The 23,409-nt window shown below is 42.4% G+C and overlaps 1 protein-coding gene across 6 annotated transcripts in view; it reads left to right on the top strand.

Moving 5' to 3' along the window:
- The window catches only part of ACSL4 (acyl-CoA synthetase long chain family member 4), a 58,897-nt gene that overhangs the window by 17,207 nt on the left and 18,281 nt on the right, over positions 1-23,409 (top strand). Inside the window, exons 1-8 of one of the 6 annotated variants that reach the window (XM_069942685.1) lie at positions 3,782-3,836; positions 6,560-6,595; positions 10,078-10,317; positions 11,769-11,946; positions 15,053-15,162; positions 15,254-15,392; positions 16,296-16,446; positions 17,184-17,307. In XM_069942685.1, coding sequence (XP_069798786.1) covers positions 10,090-10,317; positions 11,769-11,946; positions 15,053-15,162; positions 15,254-15,392; positions 16,296-16,446; positions 17,184-17,307 — 930 coding nt within the window. In that variant the 5' untranslated portion in view covers positions 3,782-3,836; positions 6,560-6,595; positions 10,078-10,089. Of the gene's footprint in view, positions 1-3,781; positions 3,837-3,929; positions 4,019-6,559; positions 6,596-9,778; positions 10,318-11,768; positions 11,947-15,052; positions 15,163-15,253; positions 15,393-16,295; positions 16,447-17,183; positions 17,308-23,409 lie in introns of those variants that run through there. The other 5 variants (XM_069942682.1, XM_069942683.1, XM_069942686.1 and 2 more) reach the window with 5 other exon arrangements.

Genomic DNA, 23,409 nt, shown 5'->3' with positions numbered 1-23,409 from the left:
ACTGTCAAACTTTGATGAAATCCTATTGGAAAAACAGTATATAAACCCTGTGACCAAGACTTACTATTGCAAAACAGCTGATTTAAAGGTGTACTCCAGTGAAAATAATAGAGATGTAATGCTTACCACCCTTTGCTGACAATGTCCGTGCAGCCCTGGCCGCATAATTATCGAGCTGCGAAATAGGCTTTGTTAGATACTTTTAGGTTGGGCCATGTAATACGGCACTTATGGCGTGTTTACACAGACAGATTATCTGACAGATTTTTAAAGCCAAACTATAAACAGAGATCAGGTCATAAAGGAAAGACTGAGATTTCTCCTTTTCAAATCCATTCCTGGCTTTGGTCTCAAGTCTGTCAGGTAATCTGTGTGTATAATCCTGGTAATCACATAGGCAGTCCAGTCATGGCTGATTCAATGTAGGTATAGCCAGGTTTGGGGGAAGCGAGTTATCTAAGGTCAGGATATCAGACAGATGATGTATTTTGTATCATACTTTCACAATTTGCTATGCTTATCAGACTTGCATGTTAGCACAACCATAATATCTCATTTCCTTGTGTATCTGAGTATATTACACAAGGTTATTCTGGTTTGTGATTTTTTTCAAGCCTTGACCTGTTGCCTGCATTTTCCTTGTACTGCCCTTTGGCATACACTAAAGGATTGTGAAACATGGTTGTGATATGATGAACTATAACAAATATTGGGGAAAACTAATCTAAGCTTGTTTATAGACTGATGAGTAGTCACCTTTACCCTGATCATAATTGCTTTGAAGTTTGTTCAGGACAGGAGAGATAAGGGCTGTAAACAGACCCAGCAGGCTGGTCTGGCATTTCACCAGCCCAGGGCTATATGCGAGAACACCCAGGCTGTACGAGAGCAACTAAATGTGTAATTTTTTTCCCTCCCTACATGAGAAGCAAGAATAGCCTGGATTTAGTAATCCCATTCCCTTATACCTTAAGGGTCCTATTACACGAAGCAATTTTTAAAGACAAAACAATTGCAAACGAGATTGTTTATCGTTAACCTGAAATCGTTCACCATATTACACAGAACGATGGTCGTTGGTTACCATCGTTATTGCGATCGTTACTATGATAGTTACTATGATAGTTTACTCCTTCTGATCCCAGCAAAACAATTACAGCGAACGATTAACAATAATTTTAGGTTCAGATCTATATCAACGATCGACATACAAAATTTTTTTGATTATTGCCTGCAATTGCACAGAACAATTGTTTATATTCGAACGATATAATGATTTTTCGCACGATAATTGTCCCGTGTAATAGGGCCCTTACTCTTATGCAATTTTTTTCTTACATGTCATTATTCTGATGTAGTGATTTGACATTACATATTTGTCACTGTGCGTTAATCCATTTGCCTTTTCCTACATACTACCTAGTACAGGCCACATGTTCATACAGGACTGTTGTCAATGTATCAGTGATGTATGCATTTCACAAGTCATGGGCAGAATGTCATACTTGTTCTTTACCATTGGTCATTGCTTAGATAGATTTCCTGTACAGTCTGTCGACCTTTTCATAACTGGGAGCTTGTCTTAGTTTATTAATCTCTACAGCTAGGTCTCTTGACTTGGGCATCATAGGGATAACCCGGCCCTTGCAGCAGTAGTTGGCACTGGGCAAGGATTGCTGTCTTTTTGCCTATGTACAGTATGGAGACAAACCTGTTGATTAGCAGTGACAGTTCACGAGTACTACAGACTACATGGGCATGCTGTATAAAAAAAAAAAATGACATGTCCATAGCCTTTCATTCTACAGCATACAGTGTCATCCTAGAGAGCGTGGCAAGGGCTCTTTGCAGTTTTGCCATTAGAATGATATAACTTGGTAATAAGTTATCACGTTAAGTTATAAACCACTTTCCATAAGGAGTTCTCTGCACTATTCCTAAAATTGTATTGTGGACATTTCATATCTTACTGCATAAAGGCTTTCTTTGTGGTCTCATCCGCTCAAAAATGCATGTTATTGTTGGGGCTTAATGGTCTTTGAACCCCGTATCTCAACCCACATTGCGCCGCAGGTCCCCCATGACATCATCTCCGTCTAGGCCCGCCCCCTCCACAGCCATTGAAAAGAGCCAACTCCTCTAATCCGGCTGTACCAGAGGCCGGGGGACATGCCTCTAGGCCCGTTCTGATGTCACCTTTGTCACCAATGTGGGTGGAGATTTAAGCTTCTATGGCTGGTAAGCCCTGCCCCTCTTTTACTGTCCACCAACCATATAATGCCTTTTTGAGGGGAGAGGCCATATCACAATATTACTTTAAGAATTAGTCTGGGGTGGAGACTTCAATTCTGCCCTTGTTTATAGCAAACCTTGTTATGGAGGACTAAATGTCTGAAAAATTGATTTTCATGAAGTTATACACCTATGTACTTTTATATTATAAATGTGACTGAAGCGCAGTTTGTAGCCCCCCGACCACCTTGTGCATCTTACTGTCTCTCGTTTTTAGAAACTCTCCACGTCAGGGTTTTAGTTTCCGAACTAGTAAATAAGGGTCATTATTTATTTGCATTCCTGGAAGGTGAGCAGTTTTTCAGGCTTGACTGTATATGTTCTCATTCCTCAAATACTTGAGTTTCCTGGCCCCTAGTTGGCAATACTCCTTAAAGTGAGACTCCCGCCAAAACTTATACACTGTGCCGTGCCTAGTGCAGGCCCTGAGGGGGCAGGGCATTACTTTTGTGTAATAAGAGACCTCTACTGCCCCACAGGTGTATTTTGAGTGTCTCTCTTAAAATGAATAATAGTTTTTGCCCCTATAAATTACATGAACCTGATGTGTTCTGTTGTCACTGTTGTAAGGTCATGAATCTGCAGTATATCTGCTGACATAACCTGCGCGGCAGCGAGCCTTATCCAAGGTCATGTGGACCGCTTCATTCTGTGCTGCTTGCTGATGGGCCCCTTCACCAGCCTTGCGTGTAAAGCCCACCCAAGAGATTTGGCAGCATACACAGGCGGCATGCCGTAAAGGTTCACTTCACAAGTACATGGCTATTGACTTCAGAACATCTTGTCCATTCTGGTTTACAGTGTCTAATGCTATTCTGTACAGAACGCATTGTAATGGGAATGTTCTGGTTCACAGATAAATATTCAGCTGTGTAGTTCTAAGCTTCTAGAATACAGTAATGAAGGCTCTAGGTCTTTCAGCATACTCTATAGTCCTACCCCCACGCTTCTGCTCACATATTTGGGGGGATACAGCAGGGACCCAGCTTAGGATAAGTTCTTCTTTTCATCCCAGTAAATAATTCAGACGCTGTTGCCTTGTCTCTTGTATATGAAGCAGAGGTGAACAGATCGCTCCTCCTCTTTGTTGTCTTGTGTCTCTGCTATGCCTCCACTCCGTGTTACTGTACATCAAAGGCCCACTGTGTATTGTTACAGCCCATGATTTTCCTTCATTACTTTCATCTACGGTCTTATTTCCTAATATTTAGAGGATGTGATGTATGTCTGTGTGAGCTGTCCACGTTGCTAAATCGCCACTTCTATTAAAAGAATAGCCCTGCCTATCTCTGAGGGGTCAAAAACATTTAGTAACCGGGCATCCTTGTACTACTGTGTGGTTGACGTCACTTGTACAGTGAGGTAAAGCTCTGTGAATCACTTCCCTCTGCACTTTCCCGGTATTGGCCTTTCACCTACTTGGGGTAGTGTTTCTTTAAAGCTTTTCCCTGAAGTCATGCACATGGGCGGGCCTCCATTCCTTATAAGTCTCTTCATTTCACAGTCTACTCACTTTCAGGCTGAGACATCACATACAAGGAAGCGTGAGTACACTTTTTGTACAGTTTTCTTACAAGCTTTACCTCAAGGAAGCTACAGGCTGTTGTGGATTCAGGTTGGTGACAGGCACGGTTTCTTTAGTGATCGTTCTACTTCCCGTATAGAGCAAGGGATATTGGATGTTCCTGGATACAACGAGGAGACCCTTTTGTTCGGCACTTAGTATGTAAGTTACTATGTAGCGTCAGCACCAACAAATCATCCCGCAGTCACCATGATATACAGGATGTGATGTATCTCGCATAGTCTGTTTCTTCCTCCCTATGGGCTGATCAGTGGGGACATGCTTTCGGTTTATAACACTGACTGGTCATCGCTTTGCAGTCAGGCCACGTGTCTAGTTTCTGACCTGCTCCTCAGTAAGAGAGGAATATGGCAGAGGTGGTTGTGTAAGTAATACAATACTGGCTAATGCTGTGGAACTGTAACTCCCAGCATGGATAGGCTTACTGATGGTTGCAGTTTAGGGGCAGGTATGGTCATTTTTATGATCAGACTCTGTCGCAACTTGATGTGTCAACACCTAAAATAACTTTTAAAGTGCTGAAATGTTTTTTAGTTGCTCGTTGTGACTTGTGCGGACATACCTGACCGGCAGAATCTGTGGGATCTTTATTGCTGCTTCGTATAAACCCACTTCATTTACTTGTCCATAAAAACTGACCTATTGTGCAATGTTATTCAATAATCAACCAAAGGGTACATAGGGCAAGAGACGGCATGAAGCATCCATACTGAGGGATACCGAGCATGCGTCTTAGCTAGAAATATGCTGCAGACTGTGACAACGTAAAGATTCCTGCTAACACTTTCTTGCACCTTTTACCGTATATAGTCCTTGTGTGTGATAAGTGTCCCCCCCCCCCCCCCCCAAGATAACAATTGACGTGTCCTCTGAATGGGATCAGAGGAAGTGTCTTCTGCAAGGGTCTGCATTGTGTATGTGATTGTGTCACTAAAGGAAGTAATTCTTGGCAGATTTTTACTTTTCTTATTTCTTAGCACTTTAGTTGCTCATACGCTTTTTTTGTAGTAATAAATGTGCATGTGGATGCTATGGGCCTCCTTCATCAAACCTTAACAATCGCAACTAATTGCGGTGCAGCTTTAATGTTTCCAGAGTGGGTTGTGAAGTAAAAGCAGAGCTCTGATTGGTTGTGATCAGCAACAAGGCCAATTTGATTCATGTATGACAGTTTTGGTAGAACTAAGGCCTATTGTATAGAATTAGATAAAATCTATGATTTATTGAGGGAATACTCTAGGTAGAGTGGATATGTTATGCTGTACCTAGTCATGATGCAAGGCTTCTGTCTTGGATATATTTCCCCTCTGTGTGATACTCTGTATGATCTCTGTCCGTATGTGAAGGAAACCTCTCTTCTGATCAGCTATTGGGCTCTATCCTTTGATGAACAAAGCAAATTCTCTGAACAGTCAGGTCCATCCAGGGATGGCACGAGTCCATAGAGTCAAGGTTTATTATTTCCAGTGCAGAAGGACACTTGACCCCTTGTCTTACATTTTTCATCTCTGCTATTTGCCTTTCATTGACCCGATCCTTATCAGATGCCATTCATCTGTCTCTGCTTGGCCTTCATCTATGTGCAACAAATGGCCTGCTCCCCTTTAGGTTTTGGTGGCGTGATTGTATTATATATGTGTATTATATATGTGCATTTGGTACTTGATAGAACAGGAACAGGTGCCTGTAATGACCTGGGGCCATCCAAAAACTGATGTTTAAGAGAAGTCATCCATGTGTCATCATCAGGAACCATGGGGTGGAGTATCCTCCTAGAGTGATCTGTTTTGTACTTGGAATCGGCTTTATTAAGGTTATCCTCCCTTTAAAGTTTAACATAAATGGCCTAATTGTCATTAAATTCACCTGTCAGATCCCATGGCTCCCCAGTGCAGAAGCTCTGGTGAGTGCCCTGATCTGTTTGTGGTGGCCCACATGAAGTAGCAGACATGACCGCTGGCGCCACGCCGCGCTGCATCACCTTGGGATCTGACGGGTCAACATTTTTGCTATTTTATGACCTTTTTATGCCTCTCATAGTTGTGCTATTCTTTTTGTCAAACATGATAAAAATCTTGCAGACAAGGTGCCGCCACATAAAGTGAAGGTTGGAATCAGACATAATGTTTTTGCTGCAACTTTGTTTCGGTATTGTATAACCATTTAGAGCCATGTGGGTTACATGGATACTAAATGACATTTGAAGGGTAGAAGCTTGTGTAACAGGTTTAGCACGCTGGATGTGTACACCATGTCTGGCTGTAATACTTGCAGTCTCAGTATATATTGAAATACCGTGAGTGCCCAGCTCTGCCCCACTTACTGCGTTCTGGGGGAAGTTGGCTCAGCATGCGGTACTCCATTTTATTACCACAGGGCATTTTAGCATACCCCACCATTAATCTGGTTTTATTTGAGTCTCCAATTATTGGGGCAATAAGCTGAGATTGTAAGTCTTGTAAGAGCCTTGTGTGCTGCGTCCAGTACGTGTTCTTGCCTCGCAGCCAAGGGGTTAATGTCACCTGATAGGGCTGTTTGCTTTGTGATAGCAAAATGTTTGTAGAGTAATGTTAGCACTGATGGACCTGACCATGTAAAAATTACTAGATTAATCATCTATTCACATCCCAATATCCACAATATGTCTATATCTGAAATCTCTGCTTCTGTTTCTTCACACAGATTGAAGTAAGACTATTATCCAGTGCAGACAACTCTGTAAGTAAACCCAACAAAACCAATGGTGCTTCATCTGCATGTTTTGGTCATAGTTATATTCAGGGGGCTATATTGTGACCCATTCTATTCCAGTTACACATGGCTCCAGTTATTAGCTCCACTATGCAGGAGATTGCATTTTTATTAGCAAATCCCTGAAACATCAAATATACCATGCTTTGTAGTGACAAAGCCAGATTTTCTATTTTTTTGCCATTGTAATATACGAGGCAATCCCACACAAAGAACGTGTGCTTTGTGTATATAAAGGTAAAAACCCCTTGGGTAAGCCAGCAACACTGCAGGTGTATTGTACTTTCTTATATGGCATACATTTGCCTAGCTGCTGTTAATGTCTACTATGTATTAGTGAAGATCATCTTTAAGGTACAGTTCCCCTAAACCACTAATGCAGTAAGTTGTGCCCCCCCCCCCCCCAAAAAAAAAACCACTTTATTTATTTTTACATTAGCTACCCACTTGTGAGAACTAATTGTAAGCCTGATTACACAGACAAACTATAGTGTCTATGGCCTCCTGTAGTGTTCTGCTTTTCACCACATTACTTGGCATACTGTTGGGCAGCGGACACATCAGTGTTTGTGGAGTTGTCTACGTGGTGTGTGTGTGTGTTCCCTTTTTTTTTTTTTTTTTTTTTTTTTTGTGTGTGTGTTTGGGGGGGGGGGGGTGTTTGTATACGATACCCAATTCAAATCCAGCAAGTAAGACAGATATAACATTTTTGCCGCATGGTAGAACTGCACTATGTGGCATAAAGCTTATACTAATCCACTGTCTATTCTGACTGGCTTGCACACTGGTGGGATTTTTTGTGCACACAGGTGTGGGCTGGGGAACAGTTTTTTGTTCATTTTGCATGTTAATAGAAATGTGTGATTACTTTTCATAGAGGATAAGAAACATAACCAGGACTGAGTCATATATACATGTAATGGTGACCTATGACATGCATCTTCAGTGTAATATACATGTAATGGTGACCTATGACATGCATCTTCTTCAGTGTAAAATTATTCATTTACTAAATGCTCAGTCTGAAAGGCTTAGATCTCCTCCCCCCCCTCCCCCCCCCCCCCCCCCCCCCCCCCCAAGGAGATGAGCAGTGTCTGGCAGCGGTTTATCACATGGAACATAAGATCTTAGTAACATTTCAGGCTGGTTAATGTAGGTCTTCTGTGGCAGCCTTGCCATAGCACGAACATTGATGATAAACACTTTTAGTTAGCAGATTGCTAATTTATAACTTCCCTAATAGCTCTGGAAAGTCTTCCTTTAATACAGTGCTCCACATTGGTATCTCCCACTGAATAGCTAGTAGATGCTGTCTTCTGCCCTTCACCAATCCAAAGGTTAGATACGATAGTCATTACTACTACTTCTAATCTAAAGGTCCCCATACACTTTTGGCCTTATACACGCGTTCCATGTTTCATGGTCGAGAAGTCTATGAAAGCTCTGTAGTGGAATCCCCCCACCTGCATGGCATCCACAATTTGATGCTGGCAGTGGGGAAAGTCTCTGAATATTTGCGTCACTCTAATGAAGCAGCCGGGAATGTGTAAAAAGTTTCTCTGCTACCAGCATCATATTGACAGATGATGCCGTTCAGGGAGTGGACTCCTCGTCAGACCCTCCACGGACTGCACAACTGTGAAACACGGAACATGTGTATAAGGCCTTACACTTATGCCCTTCAAACACGCTGCTTGTGGCCACCAGTATAAAGTGTATGGGGCTGTCTGGATCAACCACCCACAGATGAGATCGGTGGTCATAGGGGTCAACCGTTATGGAAAATTATGTCTGACCCCTTTGTTCAGAGAGAGATAAGCTGCAGCGAAAGCACTCACCTTGGCTTACCGCTCCCCTCTCCATAGAGAACACAAGAAAGCTCGGCCATGCTGAACGCTTCTGTGTATGGGGAGGACGAGTGATGGCTGGATGATTGTTCTTCTTGTATCTCTGCCAACAATTTTTTTGCTGTGATTTGACCAAACGTTGTACAAAGTGGTAGCAAAATCTATAATTTGACAGTGGTGTGTAAACTCACACAAAGGCCTCATGTTCATTCTGTATCCCGGACACTACACTAGTTCTAATGCAGTTCAATGGTGACATCCATACCACCGTATCAGACTACAGTGGTATTCAGAATTCCCTTTTACATGGTATACTGACTTGTGTAGGCTGCAGTGTTAACTTACCTACAACTATAAGTAGCCCTTGGTATATACAGTTCCATAATGTGCATCAGTGTGAATGAGGCCTATATAAGTACTAGAGTATTGAGTTCTCCCCCTTGCCAGATGCATAGGACAACCCTGATATTGACAGTATGGCCGTACTACATTAGCTGGGGTAGAACTTGGAGCTGCGAGCAGAGTTTAGTGGGTTTTTTTCTATTCAGATTTACTGTCAGGTGGTTTGGCCTATGTGGCAATGCTTACAGATGTGCTAATTAATAGCCAGGAATCATCTACAAAGAGGCAGAACTTGTTTACATGAGACAGGGTGGAAATACATCTGCTGTCCTGTTTAGGATTAGTGCACTTGCCAGAACGCCCATTAACTCCTTCTTTCCCAGCTGGAAGGAGCAATGCATATGATTTACAGCTCTGTAATCTCATGAAAGGTGACAACTAGATGTCATCTGCAGACCCCTTTACTGTTTGAGAACTAGTAAATACTTAAACCTAATGCTTATATTAAGATATATGGTAGTTTAGAAATCTGTTCAGAAATGGCGGAATTGTAGAATTTAACATAAAATGACTAAATTCCTATGTGGATGGATGAGTCACGAGAACGGAGCCGCAAGATGGGTTAAACATTTTTTTCCAATCTTTCCAATGTTTTGCAATGAGGATAAATATTTAGCTTCCTGAATATTAACCTTTTATCCGTAAGATTTAGCCTTGTCATACATTCCTGGTTACGTCCATTGCCTCCTCCACATTAGCTATCAGACTGAGCATATGTAAGGGTATTCAGAGATAAGCGGCAGAGGAAGGCGACAGCTTCCACTACCTCGCACTGACTGACAGCCTGGTTATGTTGGCATCCTTCACGTTGTCTTTAATGTTTAATGGGCACAGAGGTTTCACTTACAGTTTTACTAATGTATCCCCTCTCTTCTTTTCTGCTTTCTGACTGGCTGCGCAGATCTCACAAGTCTTGGCTTCCAAAGACTAACACACAGTAGCTTTGGCGCAAAGTGATAAGTAATGCTTATGTTCTCGCACTGCTGCCTTCGGTACACAACTCCTGCCGCTGCTTTATAAGCTTGCCTTAAGAACCCAAAGAATATTGAGTGGAGGCGAGCCCAAAGCCCGTCTTTTTATCCCAGCATCATGAAGCTTAAAGCAGAAGTGTGCTCTCTTGTTTTGCTGCCTGTCTACCTTTTCATGTTTGTGTACAGCACTCTCACATTTTTACCATGGTATTTTCTCACCAATGCGAAGAAGAAAAAGGCTATGGCAAAAAGGATAAAAGCAAAGCCCACATCGGAGAAAATTGGAAGCCCCTACCGGGCCATCAGCCACTTTGATTCGCTGGCCACCATAGACATTCCTGGAGCCGACACTTTGGACAAACTGTTTCAGCATGCGGTGGCAAAGTTTGGCAACAAAGATTGTCTCGGTACAAGGGAGGTCCTGAGCGAAGAAAATGAGCAGCAACCAAACGGAAAAGTCTTTAAGAAGGTAAGGGTCCCCTGTCTTTCTGTTAATAGGTCTATTGCTGCATTCTCTAGCTGGGGATGGAGTTTGCAATTTGCATGAGGTGTAAATCCTTGGCAGGTTTTCTCTCGCTTATATATCTAGTAATGGTTAAAGGTGTTGACCAGCGAAAACCTTTTTCTTTCAAATCAACTAATATCAGAAAGTTATATAGATTTGTAATTTATTTCTATTAATAAAATCTCAAGCCTTCCCATACTTATCAGCTGCTGTATGTCATGCAGGAAGTGTTTTATTTTTAGTCTGACACAGTGCTCTCTGCTGACTAGGGATGGTCCGAACCTGCCGAGGTTCGGGTTCGTATGAACCCAAACGCTCGGCATCAGATTCCCGCTGTCTGCCCGCTCCGTGGAGCGGCTGGATACAGCGGGAGGACTGCCTGGAAAACTGGGATACAGCCTATGGCTATGGTTGTATCCCAGTTTTCCAGGCGGTCTTCCCGCTGGATCCACCCGCTGCACGAACTCTGTTCGGACCATCCCTACTGCTGACATCTCTGGCCGAGACAGGAACTCTGTCTTTGTTTTCTATTGTTTTCTATGAATCCCCATAGAAAACCTCTCCTGCTCTGGGCAGTTCCTGTCTTGGCCAGAGATGTCAGCAGAGAGCATGGTCAGACTGAAAATAAAAACATTTCCTGCGTGATGACATAGTAACTAATAAGTATGGGAAGACTTGAGATTTTTTTTAATAAAAGTAAATTACAAATCTATATAACTTTCTTACACCAGTTGATTTGAAAGAAAAAGATTTTCGCTGGACAACCCCTTTAAAGACTTATTAATTAGGGCATTATCCAGTGGGTGTTTATAGGTTCAGATAGGATAGATTTTCTGGGTGGATTTAGTAGTGGAGAAATATGCTCAGATGTTGGACCACGCTGTATTTTCTTCATTGACCTTACACAGTACAATCAAAAAATGTGAAATCTTCTGCAGAATAAAGAGCCTGCAGACTTTACTCCTTTATCTTCACATGAAGAATACTGCAAGAATCCCAGAAAAACAGGACATGGCTTCACACTAAGAAATGGGCTGTATGTCTGTGGTATACGTTGGCATGCTGGCAGTGACTGTCTGGTCAGTTTCTCTAACACATGCTGTGGTTTTGCAAGATTCAAAAGTTCAGTCTACTTTGGTTCCTGCAAAATAATACACGTCCAGAAACAGACCAACAGACCAGTCTTTAGTAAACTACGTTTGGGCTATCAAAGTGAATAGTTTGCTGTGGTCATGTATACCATGGAGTAAAGAGAGCCTCACAGCAAAGTGTATGTACCATAATGAATCTGACCTTCAGACTGGAGAAACACACTTAATAGGATTATTTAGCTGTAGGGATATATGTATGTTGTCTAATAGAGCCTCCATAGAATTGCCCACATGTCATGCAGATGTTTTGCTTTCCTGTTCCAGTTAATTTTAGGGGACTATAAGTGGTTAAGTTATGAAGAAGTGAACACCCGAGTCACCCATCTTGGAAGCGGACTGGCGGCACTGAGCTTGAAGCCGAGGAGCACAGTTGCCATTTTCTGTGAAACCCGGGCAGAGTGGATGATCACCGCACAAGCGTGCTTTAAGTACAACTTCCCTCGTAAGTAATGTACGCTAATGGTTTAAGATTAGATATCACCATTAGGGCTGGAACAAGGCTCCAACACTTCACTGTGGCAACCATTGCATTGATAAAGATTGGCAAAAAGCCCAAAGCTGCTTCTGTCTACAGCAGATATCCAACAGTATGTGGCCAGTCTGTGGATGGGATAGTACTCACTAAAACAGAGCGCTGTCAGGTTCACTTGTAGAAAGATTTGTTTTCATGGTCTCAGTTGTCCTAACAGTAGAAGCCATGGGAATCAATAGGCATCCATTGTTTACAGTGCCACAGAGAACTGTCAGTGGTGGCATTTCTGACATGGGGAAACCTCAGAAAATGTCCCTCTATGTAACTGCAAAGCATAGGGCCCCAGTATGCAAACCCCCCACTGTGTAGTCTTCAGTAAATAGCTGAGTTAAAACAGGAACTTCCCTTGGATTTCTGAGAAGACAGGAGGAGGAACTGCTGCCAGACAAGTCTTACCCCAATACCAGACCATAAAGCTGATGAGGCAAGGCCGGACTCCCACGACATTGTGTGCAGATGGAGCTGGATATTCTGTGGCCTGCCATCCTCATTCTGATATGTGAAAGCTATATATATAGAGTGGCTTATATTTTCAGTAAGGGTATTTGAACAAGACATATTAGCTCTCTGAATTCAGTAAATTCTTGAATTAAAGTAATAGCTCTGTTCTGCCGTTCCTCTTTTATTCCTCCTGGAAATGTTGGTGACTGGTTGTTGCTATTCTCCTTGCCTAGTTGGTGTTTAGTCACTGTGTAGAGACATATCCTGGTAAGGTCTAGAAGGAGCGTTGCACATTTCCAGGAGGAATAACAGGGTAACTGCAAAGTTCAAATTTCTTAGTAAAGTTGTTGCATTATTTTTTTTAAGGAGAATGAACAGACAGTTCATAAGTGGTGATGCATCCCCTCTATCTGCAGCTTGTAGTGGAGTGACCATGTAGCAGAGAGGTTCTGCTATATCTGTGTGATGTTTGCGGTCATACTGTACAATTACATTGCTATGAGATATGTCCTCACCTATTTAGATATGTGGTTACGTTCCTTTGCAAAGCTGCTTTATGTGAAGTAATTTGCTTAACTCTGGGCTTAGTAGGCTGTGGGTGATATTACTTCATTTGTATCCTAGAACAACCATATGTTTTACGTAGTTCCTCATTTTTCGGAAGTGGAAATGATGCTGTTCGTTTTTAATTCCTTTTTTTAGTGTAGTATACATTTTCAGTATTAGAACCCTCTTAGAATATTCGCATGTCTCGTACCATACAGGGTAGATCATACCATTCTGATTGGTAGGGGTCAGACTGTTGGGACCACTGCCATTCCTGTCACTCACAAACATTCTTTTTGCTTATTCACAGTGGCACCTCTGTCCACCTGCTGGTACTGCATCATGGCTCTATTTGATTGGGGGGGTGTAGTTGTTTCCTACAGTGGGCAGATGGAAGCACAGCTCTCCTGTTGAGAGATATAGTACTAAACTTGTGATGTGAGCCCTTTATTTTTAGGATAGTGAGGGTCTGAGCACTCACAAAATGACAGATATCCCAATGAGATACTTTCACTTGCTATGGTGGGAAACCCCTTTAAGTACAGTAGTTACTTTCTCCTTCCATACTAACATAGTTTTGTGTGACAGATCATGGAAAAATGATGAAATTCTTAAACTGTTAAACAAAGGTTATTCAGCCTTTCCTGCCAAGCGGCAAAAGCTCCAGGGATTGTTTCAGCTACTGAGCAAGATGTCTGCAAAGAACTTTTTGGATCTAAGCTATGTATATGCTTGGTTCAGTATACAGTATTGGCATTAGCAGTAAAATGACTAGTGGTGACACATCTTAACATGGTCATGTAGTGACTGCAACGTGAGGCAGTAATATATAATGACATTTATGAATTGTGGCATTATCACAACCCAAAAGTGTCACTGTGGAGTCCTAGCAAAATTGTGCAGCCTTGGGCTGCATTCACACGTTCCGTGTTCCGTATGGGATGCCTGTAACGGACTCTCCCCCGCCCGGGCAGCATCTGTGATAAGATGCTGGGAGCGGGGAAACTGTACAGATAAGCGCCGCATTGTAATGACAGAGCCGCGCGGCTGATTCATTGCGGCGCATATCTGTAGTTCCCCTGCTCCCAGCATCTTATCACAGATGCTGCCCGGGCAGGGGAGAGTCCATTACAGGCATTTCTCGTCCGTGTTCCATATGGAACGTGTGAATGCAGCGTAATGCCTCTGTTTGCAGGCTTGGTTTTGCGCCAATGTGGCAATCACAATAAAAGACCAGCTCCAGCAATACAGCCCTCCCATGCAAGCGAGGGGAAGGGAAGTAACAGTCTATATCGCCACCCCTCCTAGAAGTGAAACAATTTTCTCACTGTGGGACAACCCCTATAACACCTGTGTTCTATGCAAAATGTCTGCAAAACCTATGGTTCAGAACATGTAGATAATCTAGCTGGATGACAAGCATAGACTAGTTTATCTCCTACTTTTCATTATCAAGTGATTTGTTGCAGCTGTTATCGCTGATCGTCTGGGCAGCCCATAGGATACAGCAGCGTCTGCTGCCGATGCTCCTAGTCAACGGAGCGACTGCAGCAGATCGTTGCTGTATCAGTCGCTTGTTTTTCAACATGTTAAAAAAACAAGCGACTGCAACAATCAGCCGACATGAACAATATCGGCCAAATACGGATGATAATCGTTCCGTGGAATAGGGCCTTTAGATTGTTGAAATTAGTCGATCAGTAGATACAGCCAGGGAGTGTATTGCACCGCTGCCATGCTCTCTATGGCTATATCTCCTGATCATAGTGACTGCAATGAGACTGGCTGCAATCAATAACTTTTGACATTCCTGATAATGTAAAAAAAACTTTTTGGGGGCTTTTTAAATATTTTCCTTTTAAAGTTTAATGGTGCTGAATTTTTTATACAATGGACATTACTGAGCCATGCTTTCTTACAGTGGGCTCAATCTCTCTACATCATGGTGTCTGTCAGATCTGATGTGAACTGCCTGAAAAGCTTTGTATGCAAACCTATACGATAAGGTGTTAATGTGTTTCACTTTTAGTGGTCACTCTGTACGCTACACTTGGCGAGGAAGCGGTTGCCTATGGCCTGAACGAGTCTGGAGCCACACATCTTGTTACCAGTTCTGAGCTGCTAGAAACAAAGCTGAAGGTGCGTGCAGAAGCTCTACCTGTCTTGTGTCACTTTATCTTTATGCAGTGCTTGCATGGCCCTCACTTTGTATTTCCCATTGCATTCACAGTGTGTGTTGTCACAAATTACCAACATAAAGCACATTATCTACATTGGGAAGAAGAACATTGACAAAGCAGAATATCCTGCAGATGTACATCTGTATAATATAGAAGAGGTGGAGGAGTTGGGTGCCAAACCAGAGAACTGTAAGTGTGACTACATGGAATGTATTAAGGTGCTTACAGAAAGTGCTCTGGGTTATAATATTGTATCTCTATTAGTTCTTAGAGCCAGTCTGTACATGGAGCTTATTTCCACTGAGCATGTTTATAAACAGATGTCCTCTGCTTAGTAATCCCTATCCCCTTATATGTGTACTATGTGGTAGCTTCTCTCTTCTATTCATAGTAGATTAATAGTGTTTGGTATAGGCCAATTGTCAACTGAGAGCCTCTGAAAGACATGGTACATGTCTGTTTTTGGCCAACTACGGTATGTTACAGAAATCGGTATGTAAGTGGGTGGATCGGACAGGCTACTTTGGGTTTGCCAGAACCTGAGAGCACATCTCCCTCTCTCCGTGTTAATGTGTTTACAGTTAAAGAATGTAAAACCCCCCGCCACCCAATTCGTTGCATTTTATAGGAGCATCAGTGTTCATCACTGGGCATTGCAATATACTGTATAGAGAATGAATTCTGTCCTTGTACGGTATGCAGATATTTGCCACCTACTCATCCCCTTATTTGTCCTCAGTTCCTGCTGGGTGTGGTGTCAATAGAAACCCTCACACCTCATTTAATAGTGAGTAGTACCTACAGCAGTAATAGTATAGTAGGCAGAGTCCTGCACGTGTATCTGCCAAGTCATACAGGTGCAGTGAGATTACTTGGTGTGTGAGTGAACGTGCTGGAACTGGGGTTATAACCCTGACATGTTAAAATACTTCATTACTGGGCCTGTATTTGACCTCTAGAACAAAACATGACAGCCATTTTGGGGAAGTGGTGGTTATTCTTTTTTGGACGTGTTTTCTTGTCCAGTCCTAACCTGCAGGCTTTTTAACACCACCCAGTTAAATAAAATCTCCTTTTTTGTTATCTTTGTAGTGAAAAACCCTCCCAGCCGACCTTTACCCACAGACCTAGCGGTTGTGATGTATACCAGCGGCTCCACTGGCAGACCTAAAGGTGTGATGATGATTCACAGCAATTTAATATCCGGCATGGCTGGACAATGTGAACGGATACCTGGACTTGGGTATGTTTCTATGGACTAATGCATCATTTCCACTTATCTATTAATGTGTGTTGTAGTCTGTTAGCTTCCAGTAAGATCTTATGTAGCTTGGGAATTTCCACTCGCAAATAGTATAATAAAGCAAGCCCACGTTTATTGGACATGTATGCAGTATCTTTCAGGTTTTTTGACCTATATGTATTAGAATATACTTGTGTTTCAGAATAGTTCCTACACGAGGAATACTTCCTCTTTCACCACCCCCCCCCCCCCCCCTCTCAATTCTTCCTGGAAACTTTTTGGGATACATCGACAACTGGGTGTTATTATTATTATGATTATCATTATGATTATTATTAAGGTGTGTCCATTCGGGAGAGCTAGCAAGTCTTTAAATGGGACATTCCCATTTCAGCGTGTTGTAGGATAGAGGATAACATGCTGATCGGTGGGGGACCCTCACTAATCCGGAGAATGAGAGTAAATTGTGTAGTGGACACCATTTGTGCCTAGGACAATATATAGACTCTGTTCTCGCAGTAAGTGGAGGTATCAGCAGTTAGACTCCCACCAATTAGTATGTTATAGGAGATAACCTGCACAGATGGAAATTGCCATCTTTGCAAGTGCGTTTTTTTGTTGTGTAGTTGCAGTTTTATTGCAGTCTTATGTAAAGACCCACAGTTGATAAAACAGACACTCTCGGATTTGCTATAATTTACAATGAATAGGATATTACAAGGATGTTTGTTTTGCAGGCCCAAAGACACTTATATTGGATACTTGCCTTTAGCACATGTTCTGGAGATGACTGCAGAGATATCATGCGTTACCTATGGCTGTAGAATTGGTTACTCTTCTCCATTAACACTATCCGATCAGGTAAGTGTATATGTCCTGCAGGACTATGTCTCTTACATGAAGTTTGTATATACAATATGTGTAAGGGCAGGTCTGTTCTTGCCTGTTCTTAATGTGTGTTAGATGTTTTTTTTTTTTTTTTTTTAACTCCACCTCTGTGTTCTGAAAATGATCATGATGGAAGTGCAGGCGGGGCTGACATGGTAATTGTTTGTTTGCTTTATGGTGCGTTTACACAGACAGATTTATCTGACAGATCTTTGAAGCCAAATCCAGGAACAGACTATAAACAGGGATAAGGTCATAAAGGAAAGACTGGGATCTATCCTCTTTTTAAATCCATTCCTGGCTTTGGCTTCCAAAATCTGTCAGATAAATCTTTCTGTGTAAACGCACCCTTAGTGTGTGTGTGTGTATATGTGTGTTCCTCCTTTGTACTCGGGAAGATGTTCACGTAATACACTGGTCGACAGTGTGGTTGTTGGTAACATTTAGCATTTAAAGAACCTTCTATTTCTGGGTGGATGTATTTTTACAGTATCCCACTCGCCAACGTGACCATTTCTCATAGTAGCTGCTATTTGGGCCCGAAGTTACTTTCTCTTTGCATGTCTCCATTGAGCATACCCTAAGTCTTATTCCGTCATGGGAAAGTGTGCAAGGATAGTATCAAGTGAGCGCAGTTGGGAGTCCTCTATCTTGGTCGATATTTAATGTGTGTTCTACTTATGTCAGTGACAATACTATGTAACCAAGGTCTGCCACATGCATTAGGACAACCGCCACTGCTGCCTCACAGGTTTGCATTAGACCATATGTGTGTTTTCTCATTAGATACATGTCAGAGTAAATGCAAATCGGGACTTAAAAAAAAAAAAAAAGTTGCTATTAAAGTAGGTGACCTATATTGATATCCTAGCCACATGGACTTTTTGGATCAGTTCTGAGATATGTAAGCTGTAACCATCGCCTATTGTGACTGATCCAATCTTATCAATATGCTGGCGTCACATTATATGGTGTCCTTCTTAATGGTAAGGAGGAGAATGTTGAGAAGTAAACTCTACAGGGAAGTATCAGAAAATTATGAGGCTTGTTGGCCAATGTGAGAACTTCAAGATTTCAGGATTATAGCTTCTAATTTCTGAGTAATATTTTACATAAAACTAGCTTTAAGGTATGGTTAATTTTTTTCCTTATTTCCTTTTAAGCATGCGCAGATTCACTGTAAAGTATTATGGTAGATGGCTCTGTAGTTGCCAAATCCAGTTCTCTGGGCTGCACTTAATAGGGTTATCCCATTATAATTAGCATATGACATGAACGCGGATCAAAGTACAGCATGTGTCAGCATGAAAGCAATAATAGAAGAATAGCTATGGTATAATTCCCCCCTTCCGCTGCCCTGGGATGGCAACACTGGTTGTTACATGAATTTCAGTGTTTGGTTTGTGTTGCCTTTTCTATGCTTTCAATGTTTTTGTGCTCTGTGATCTCCCAACCATTGTACCCTAGTGTGAGTGTGTGGTGTGGGAGAAAATTGACAAAAGTCTCCTGAACTACACGCTAAGAGCCTTGTGTATCCTGAAGTGGATCATTGTTCTCACACGTTGACCCAGACTTTGGCATTGTGCCTTCAAGCAGAGACTATTGCCAAATTTACCCAGCGTAAAATCTTCACCCATTGACTAGCACTTTCAATGAAGAAAGTCCTTGTGTCTTGTGTGTAATGCTAACTGGGCTAGAATTAGCTGTAAGCCAGAGTTAAACAGGAAGAATAAGACTCTCTGCCAGCCGAAGACGTAAATATTTGGGAATGGTAAACTGGCTGCCGGGTGTTTATCCAAGCGGCACGCATAAACTAGGCGAGCATGACTGCATTCCTGAGGGCTGACTTTTATTACTATTAAAATGATGGCTGTTATGGAAGTTAGTTTAGGATATCAATTAGAGGATTGCAGTTTGCATATTGCATGGATCTTGCAGACTTAAAGGGATTATCCATGGTTAACTTTCTTGAAAATAACAGCACCACCCCTGTCCCCAGGTTGTTTGTTGTATTACAGTTCAGCTCTTTTGGACAGAGATGCCTTATGTAACTGGGCTGTTTTTTTGTTCTTTGGACTTAAAGGGGTATTTCCCCCCAAGAGCTAAAAAATTAAAATGCTCCCAAACCTAGCTCGTCTTACTCACCAAGTCCCCCTAAGTTTTTTAAACCGTCTCCCGTCTTTCTAGCTGCTTCCGTTCCATAGTTACAAGTTCTTAAAAAAAGCTGATCTATATTCAACAGGGCGCGGCCAGAAAACTACACGGGGCGGGGGGGGGGGGGGGGTTGGTTGTCGGGTGCCGCAGGCGGCCACCGCTCGGCAGTTCAGGTGCGGGGGGTGGTGTCGGGTCCCGCAGGCGGCCGCTCATCAGTTCAGGGTGGTTGGTTTGGGGGGGGGGGGGGGGGAGTGGAGATGGGTGCCGCAGTCGGCCACCGCTCAGTGGTTCAGGTGCGGGGGATTTAAGAGGGAGACAGTGATCAGCAGCAGATGTCACTTTGTCACTGTCCTCCCTCTTTTCAATGTGCTGCGTTAGAAGCGATAACCCAGCCCATTGAAGAGACAGTGGACACGTGATGCCGTCTCGGAGGGTTGGGGCCAGGAGCAGGGAGCGTGACTGAGTGGACTGAGAGCTGATGATTCTATGCAATCCGTGGGGGTGGGGGCACCTAGATAACAGCAAAACTGTGCAGAATCCATAATAACTTTATATTGGAAAGATGGAAAGCTACGGGTGGGCAACGTATAAATGCAAAAATAATTTTGGGGGGAATACCCCTTTAACCAGTTGGGCCATTAAAACCTGTGACATCACCTCCAACTATGACATGGAGGAGCATGCTTGGAGGTCAGTCCTTTATACACAGGTCATTGTTAAAGGCCCTATCTAAGGTGCTGACAGTGGGCTGTAGCTGGCAGTCCCCTAATGAGCATGGTGCTTTTTGGTAATTTTCCGTGCAGTGGATTATGTACAATTTCATATCTCCTACTGTACTGGAGAGGCAAAGAGTTTTATGTGCCACACTCTAGAACACCTCTCCACTCCTTCCCCTCCCTCCTCTTCATGAATAATCAATGCTGCCTCCTGCTCACTCAGCTGTCAGCCAGTGTCTCTGATTGCAGATCAGTCCTCTGTAGGCAGGTTATGTCTGAAAGAAACACTCAGGTATAGTTGGAGCTGTGGTATAGGGGCAACTTTCCTGTCTAGAGACCTGCCAGCAGTTCATTGTCTGGTTCAAATCCCCTGATGGAAATGAAATATAGTCCTTTATTTATTGGGTTTCCTCATTATTGTATGATTTGTAAGGCTATGTTCACACACAGTATTTTTGTTCAGTATTTGGTCAGTATTTTTGCAGCCAAAACCAGGAGTGCATTGAGAACACAGGCTATGTTCACACACTGTTGAAATTGAGTGGATGGCTGCCATATAATGGCAAAAAATACTGTTTAAAAATGATGGCCATCCTCTTAATTTCAACAGTGTGAGAACATAGCCTTTCTGTGTTCTCAATCCACTCCTGGTTTTGGTTGCAAAATACTAACCAAAATACTGAGTGTGAACATAGCCTTAAAAACAATAATAAGAAAAAGACATCTATTAAGTTTACATTAGGGGATTCGAACCAGAGAATAAACTGCTGGTAGGTCTCTAGACAGGTGAGTTATCCCTAGACCACAGCTCCAACACATAAGGGAGAAGAGATTCAATTATACCTGAGTGTTTCTTTCAGACATAAACTGCCTACAGAGGACTGATCTGCATTCTGACAGCTGAGCGAGCAGGAGGCCGGGCAGCACTGATTCATGAAGAGGGAGGAGGTGGTGTGCCAGAGTGTGGCACAAACAACACTTGACACTTCATTATAGTGGGAGACATAAGATTGTACATAATCCGCTGCACGGAAAATTACCAATAAGGCACCATGATGACTAGGGGACTGCCAGCAACAGCACACTGTCAGTACCTCAGGAAGGGCCCAGGAGCTGACATATTCCCTTTAAGTGACCTAATGCCGAGCAGGCGACATATTACTATTTGTGGTCTTTAAACAGGGATACAGATCATGTCATTCTCTTTCTACATTCCTAAAATATTTCCAGATTACTATGGTAACAGTTTCAGTAAATGCATACATTGACCAACAATAGATTATAAAAGAATTTATCATTGGTCAAAACTGGTCGCTTTCTGGTAAATATATGGTGTTCTGAGTTGTCTTATTGAGGTGTATTTCCAGTACAGACTGGGAAGAGAAGCTGGTTTGATCAGACTGGGATGTGTATGCTAACCTCACTGCCACAGAGGTGTCTGAGCCTCCTATCTGTCTATATAACATGTGTCACAGGACCAAGGCAGCCAGCTGGTGGTAGCACATGAGAAAAAAAAGCACTGTTCTGATAGCGGTACTTGTCATGTAACAAAGTGGCTACACATTAGCACTTGCACTTAATAAAATGTTAATAGCCACTAGAAAATGTCATCATGTGTGTAATAAGCCTCAGCTCTTATTGATCTGACCATGTCCTCTTGTTATCCTCGCACTGGGTAAGGCTATGCTCCGTGAACAGGCTGAGACCTGCAATACTCCTTGCTCACTGATCTAAGGGAATTCTTGAGAAATTAAAATTCCAAAGGTTTCATTCCTGCAGACATCGGACAACTCTTATCCCACTTTAGGTTTTTAACTCTTTGACCTACAGAAGAAATATGATAGTGACACGATAATTGGAGGGACTGTGCAGCTTTCTGCTTTCTGTTTCAATGAATTTTTATTAAAATTTTTAAAGAAGTTTTACAATACAGATAAAGAATAGCCCCTTCAGAGGTATCAAAGCAGAAAACAAGCAAGTAATGGGGCTAGAAATATGGCATGCAAGCAAATATAAGGAATTAGTACAGTTTAAACAAACGCCAAACAACAAATGATCAGTCAACGTCTGTAAAAGGCTATTATAAACAAAGAACAGACAGAGAAAAGAACAAACAATAGATGTTCCTAAGTACACCTAAATGTACATACAGAAGATAAGATATGCATGCCGGTGGATGGCAATCATAGGAAGTTATATAAGGACAGTAGCTATGAGCAAGTAATAATTAGAAGGTTAGGTCCTTATAAATGCACAAAGGAAATAACCAAGCTGAAAGAAATATAGCTATAATAGAGTGGTGAAGCAGATACATTCCATAATAAAACGTAGTAAGGTAGTCCACAGAATGAGATTTAAATGTAATTCAGTAGCAGTGTACAAATAAGAACATAAATATCAGCGTGTAGAGTGGAAATAACACGCCATTAGTAGTTGGGGGTAAGAAGTCCAGCCTAAGCCAAGGGGTAACCACAAATGGTCCAGCACAAAGATGATCAAGCGAGGTTCCATGAGTCGAATAATCGTAGCCCTTCTTCCGGGGAGGATATAAAATGTTTAACACCTTGAAAAGTAAGGAAAAGGCGAGCAGAGGAAATCCACTTGTACCCAATATGGTGGTTGCGAAGTTTCTGGGTAAATGCTGCATATGTTCGGCGTTGCCTCAGAGTTTCAGACGATAAGTCTGTGTATACGGATATATTTTGAAAGTCTGTCGATAGCCCTTCCTTCCTTATCGTTGCAAGGATCTTAAATCTTACAGGTAAAAAGTGCATCCTAGCCACTACGTCTCGGGATGATGATGTGGACAAATGTTGAGGTCTAGGAATCCTCCTCACCCAATCAATCGCCAACTCAGAATCTGTGCAATCCGGTAATGTTCGTTTTAGTAAATTCTTCAAGAAGGACGGGAGCTCTGTGTCAACAACAGTTTCGGCTATGTTACGAAATTTCAAGTTATGTCTTTTATTGTGGTCTTCCAGCGAAGCTATCTTGGTGCGAAGCATAGTCGACACGCCCCTCAATTGTGCACAGGTATCCAATAAGGAGTTCTGAGCATTAATCACCTCGTTCAATTTCTGCTCCATTAAGAATAGTTTATCTTCCACCCCCCGTGTCAGTTGCGTGGCAGAGGCAAATAGGTGATCCAATCCAATAATCAAAGAGTCCCTCACAGAGACCATCATGTCCCTGACAGATGGTAACG

Source organism: Dendropsophus ebraccatus, chromosome 10 (genome assembly GCF_027789765.1).
Source record: "Dendropsophus ebraccatus isolate aDenEbr1 chromosome 10, aDenEbr1.pat, whole genome shotgun sequence".
Classification (NCBI taxonomy): domain Eukaryota; kingdom Metazoa; phylum Chordata; class Amphibia; order Anura; family Hylidae; genus Dendropsophus; species Dendropsophus ebraccatus.
This window is presented reverse-complemented; position numbering and strand designations above follow the sequence as displayed.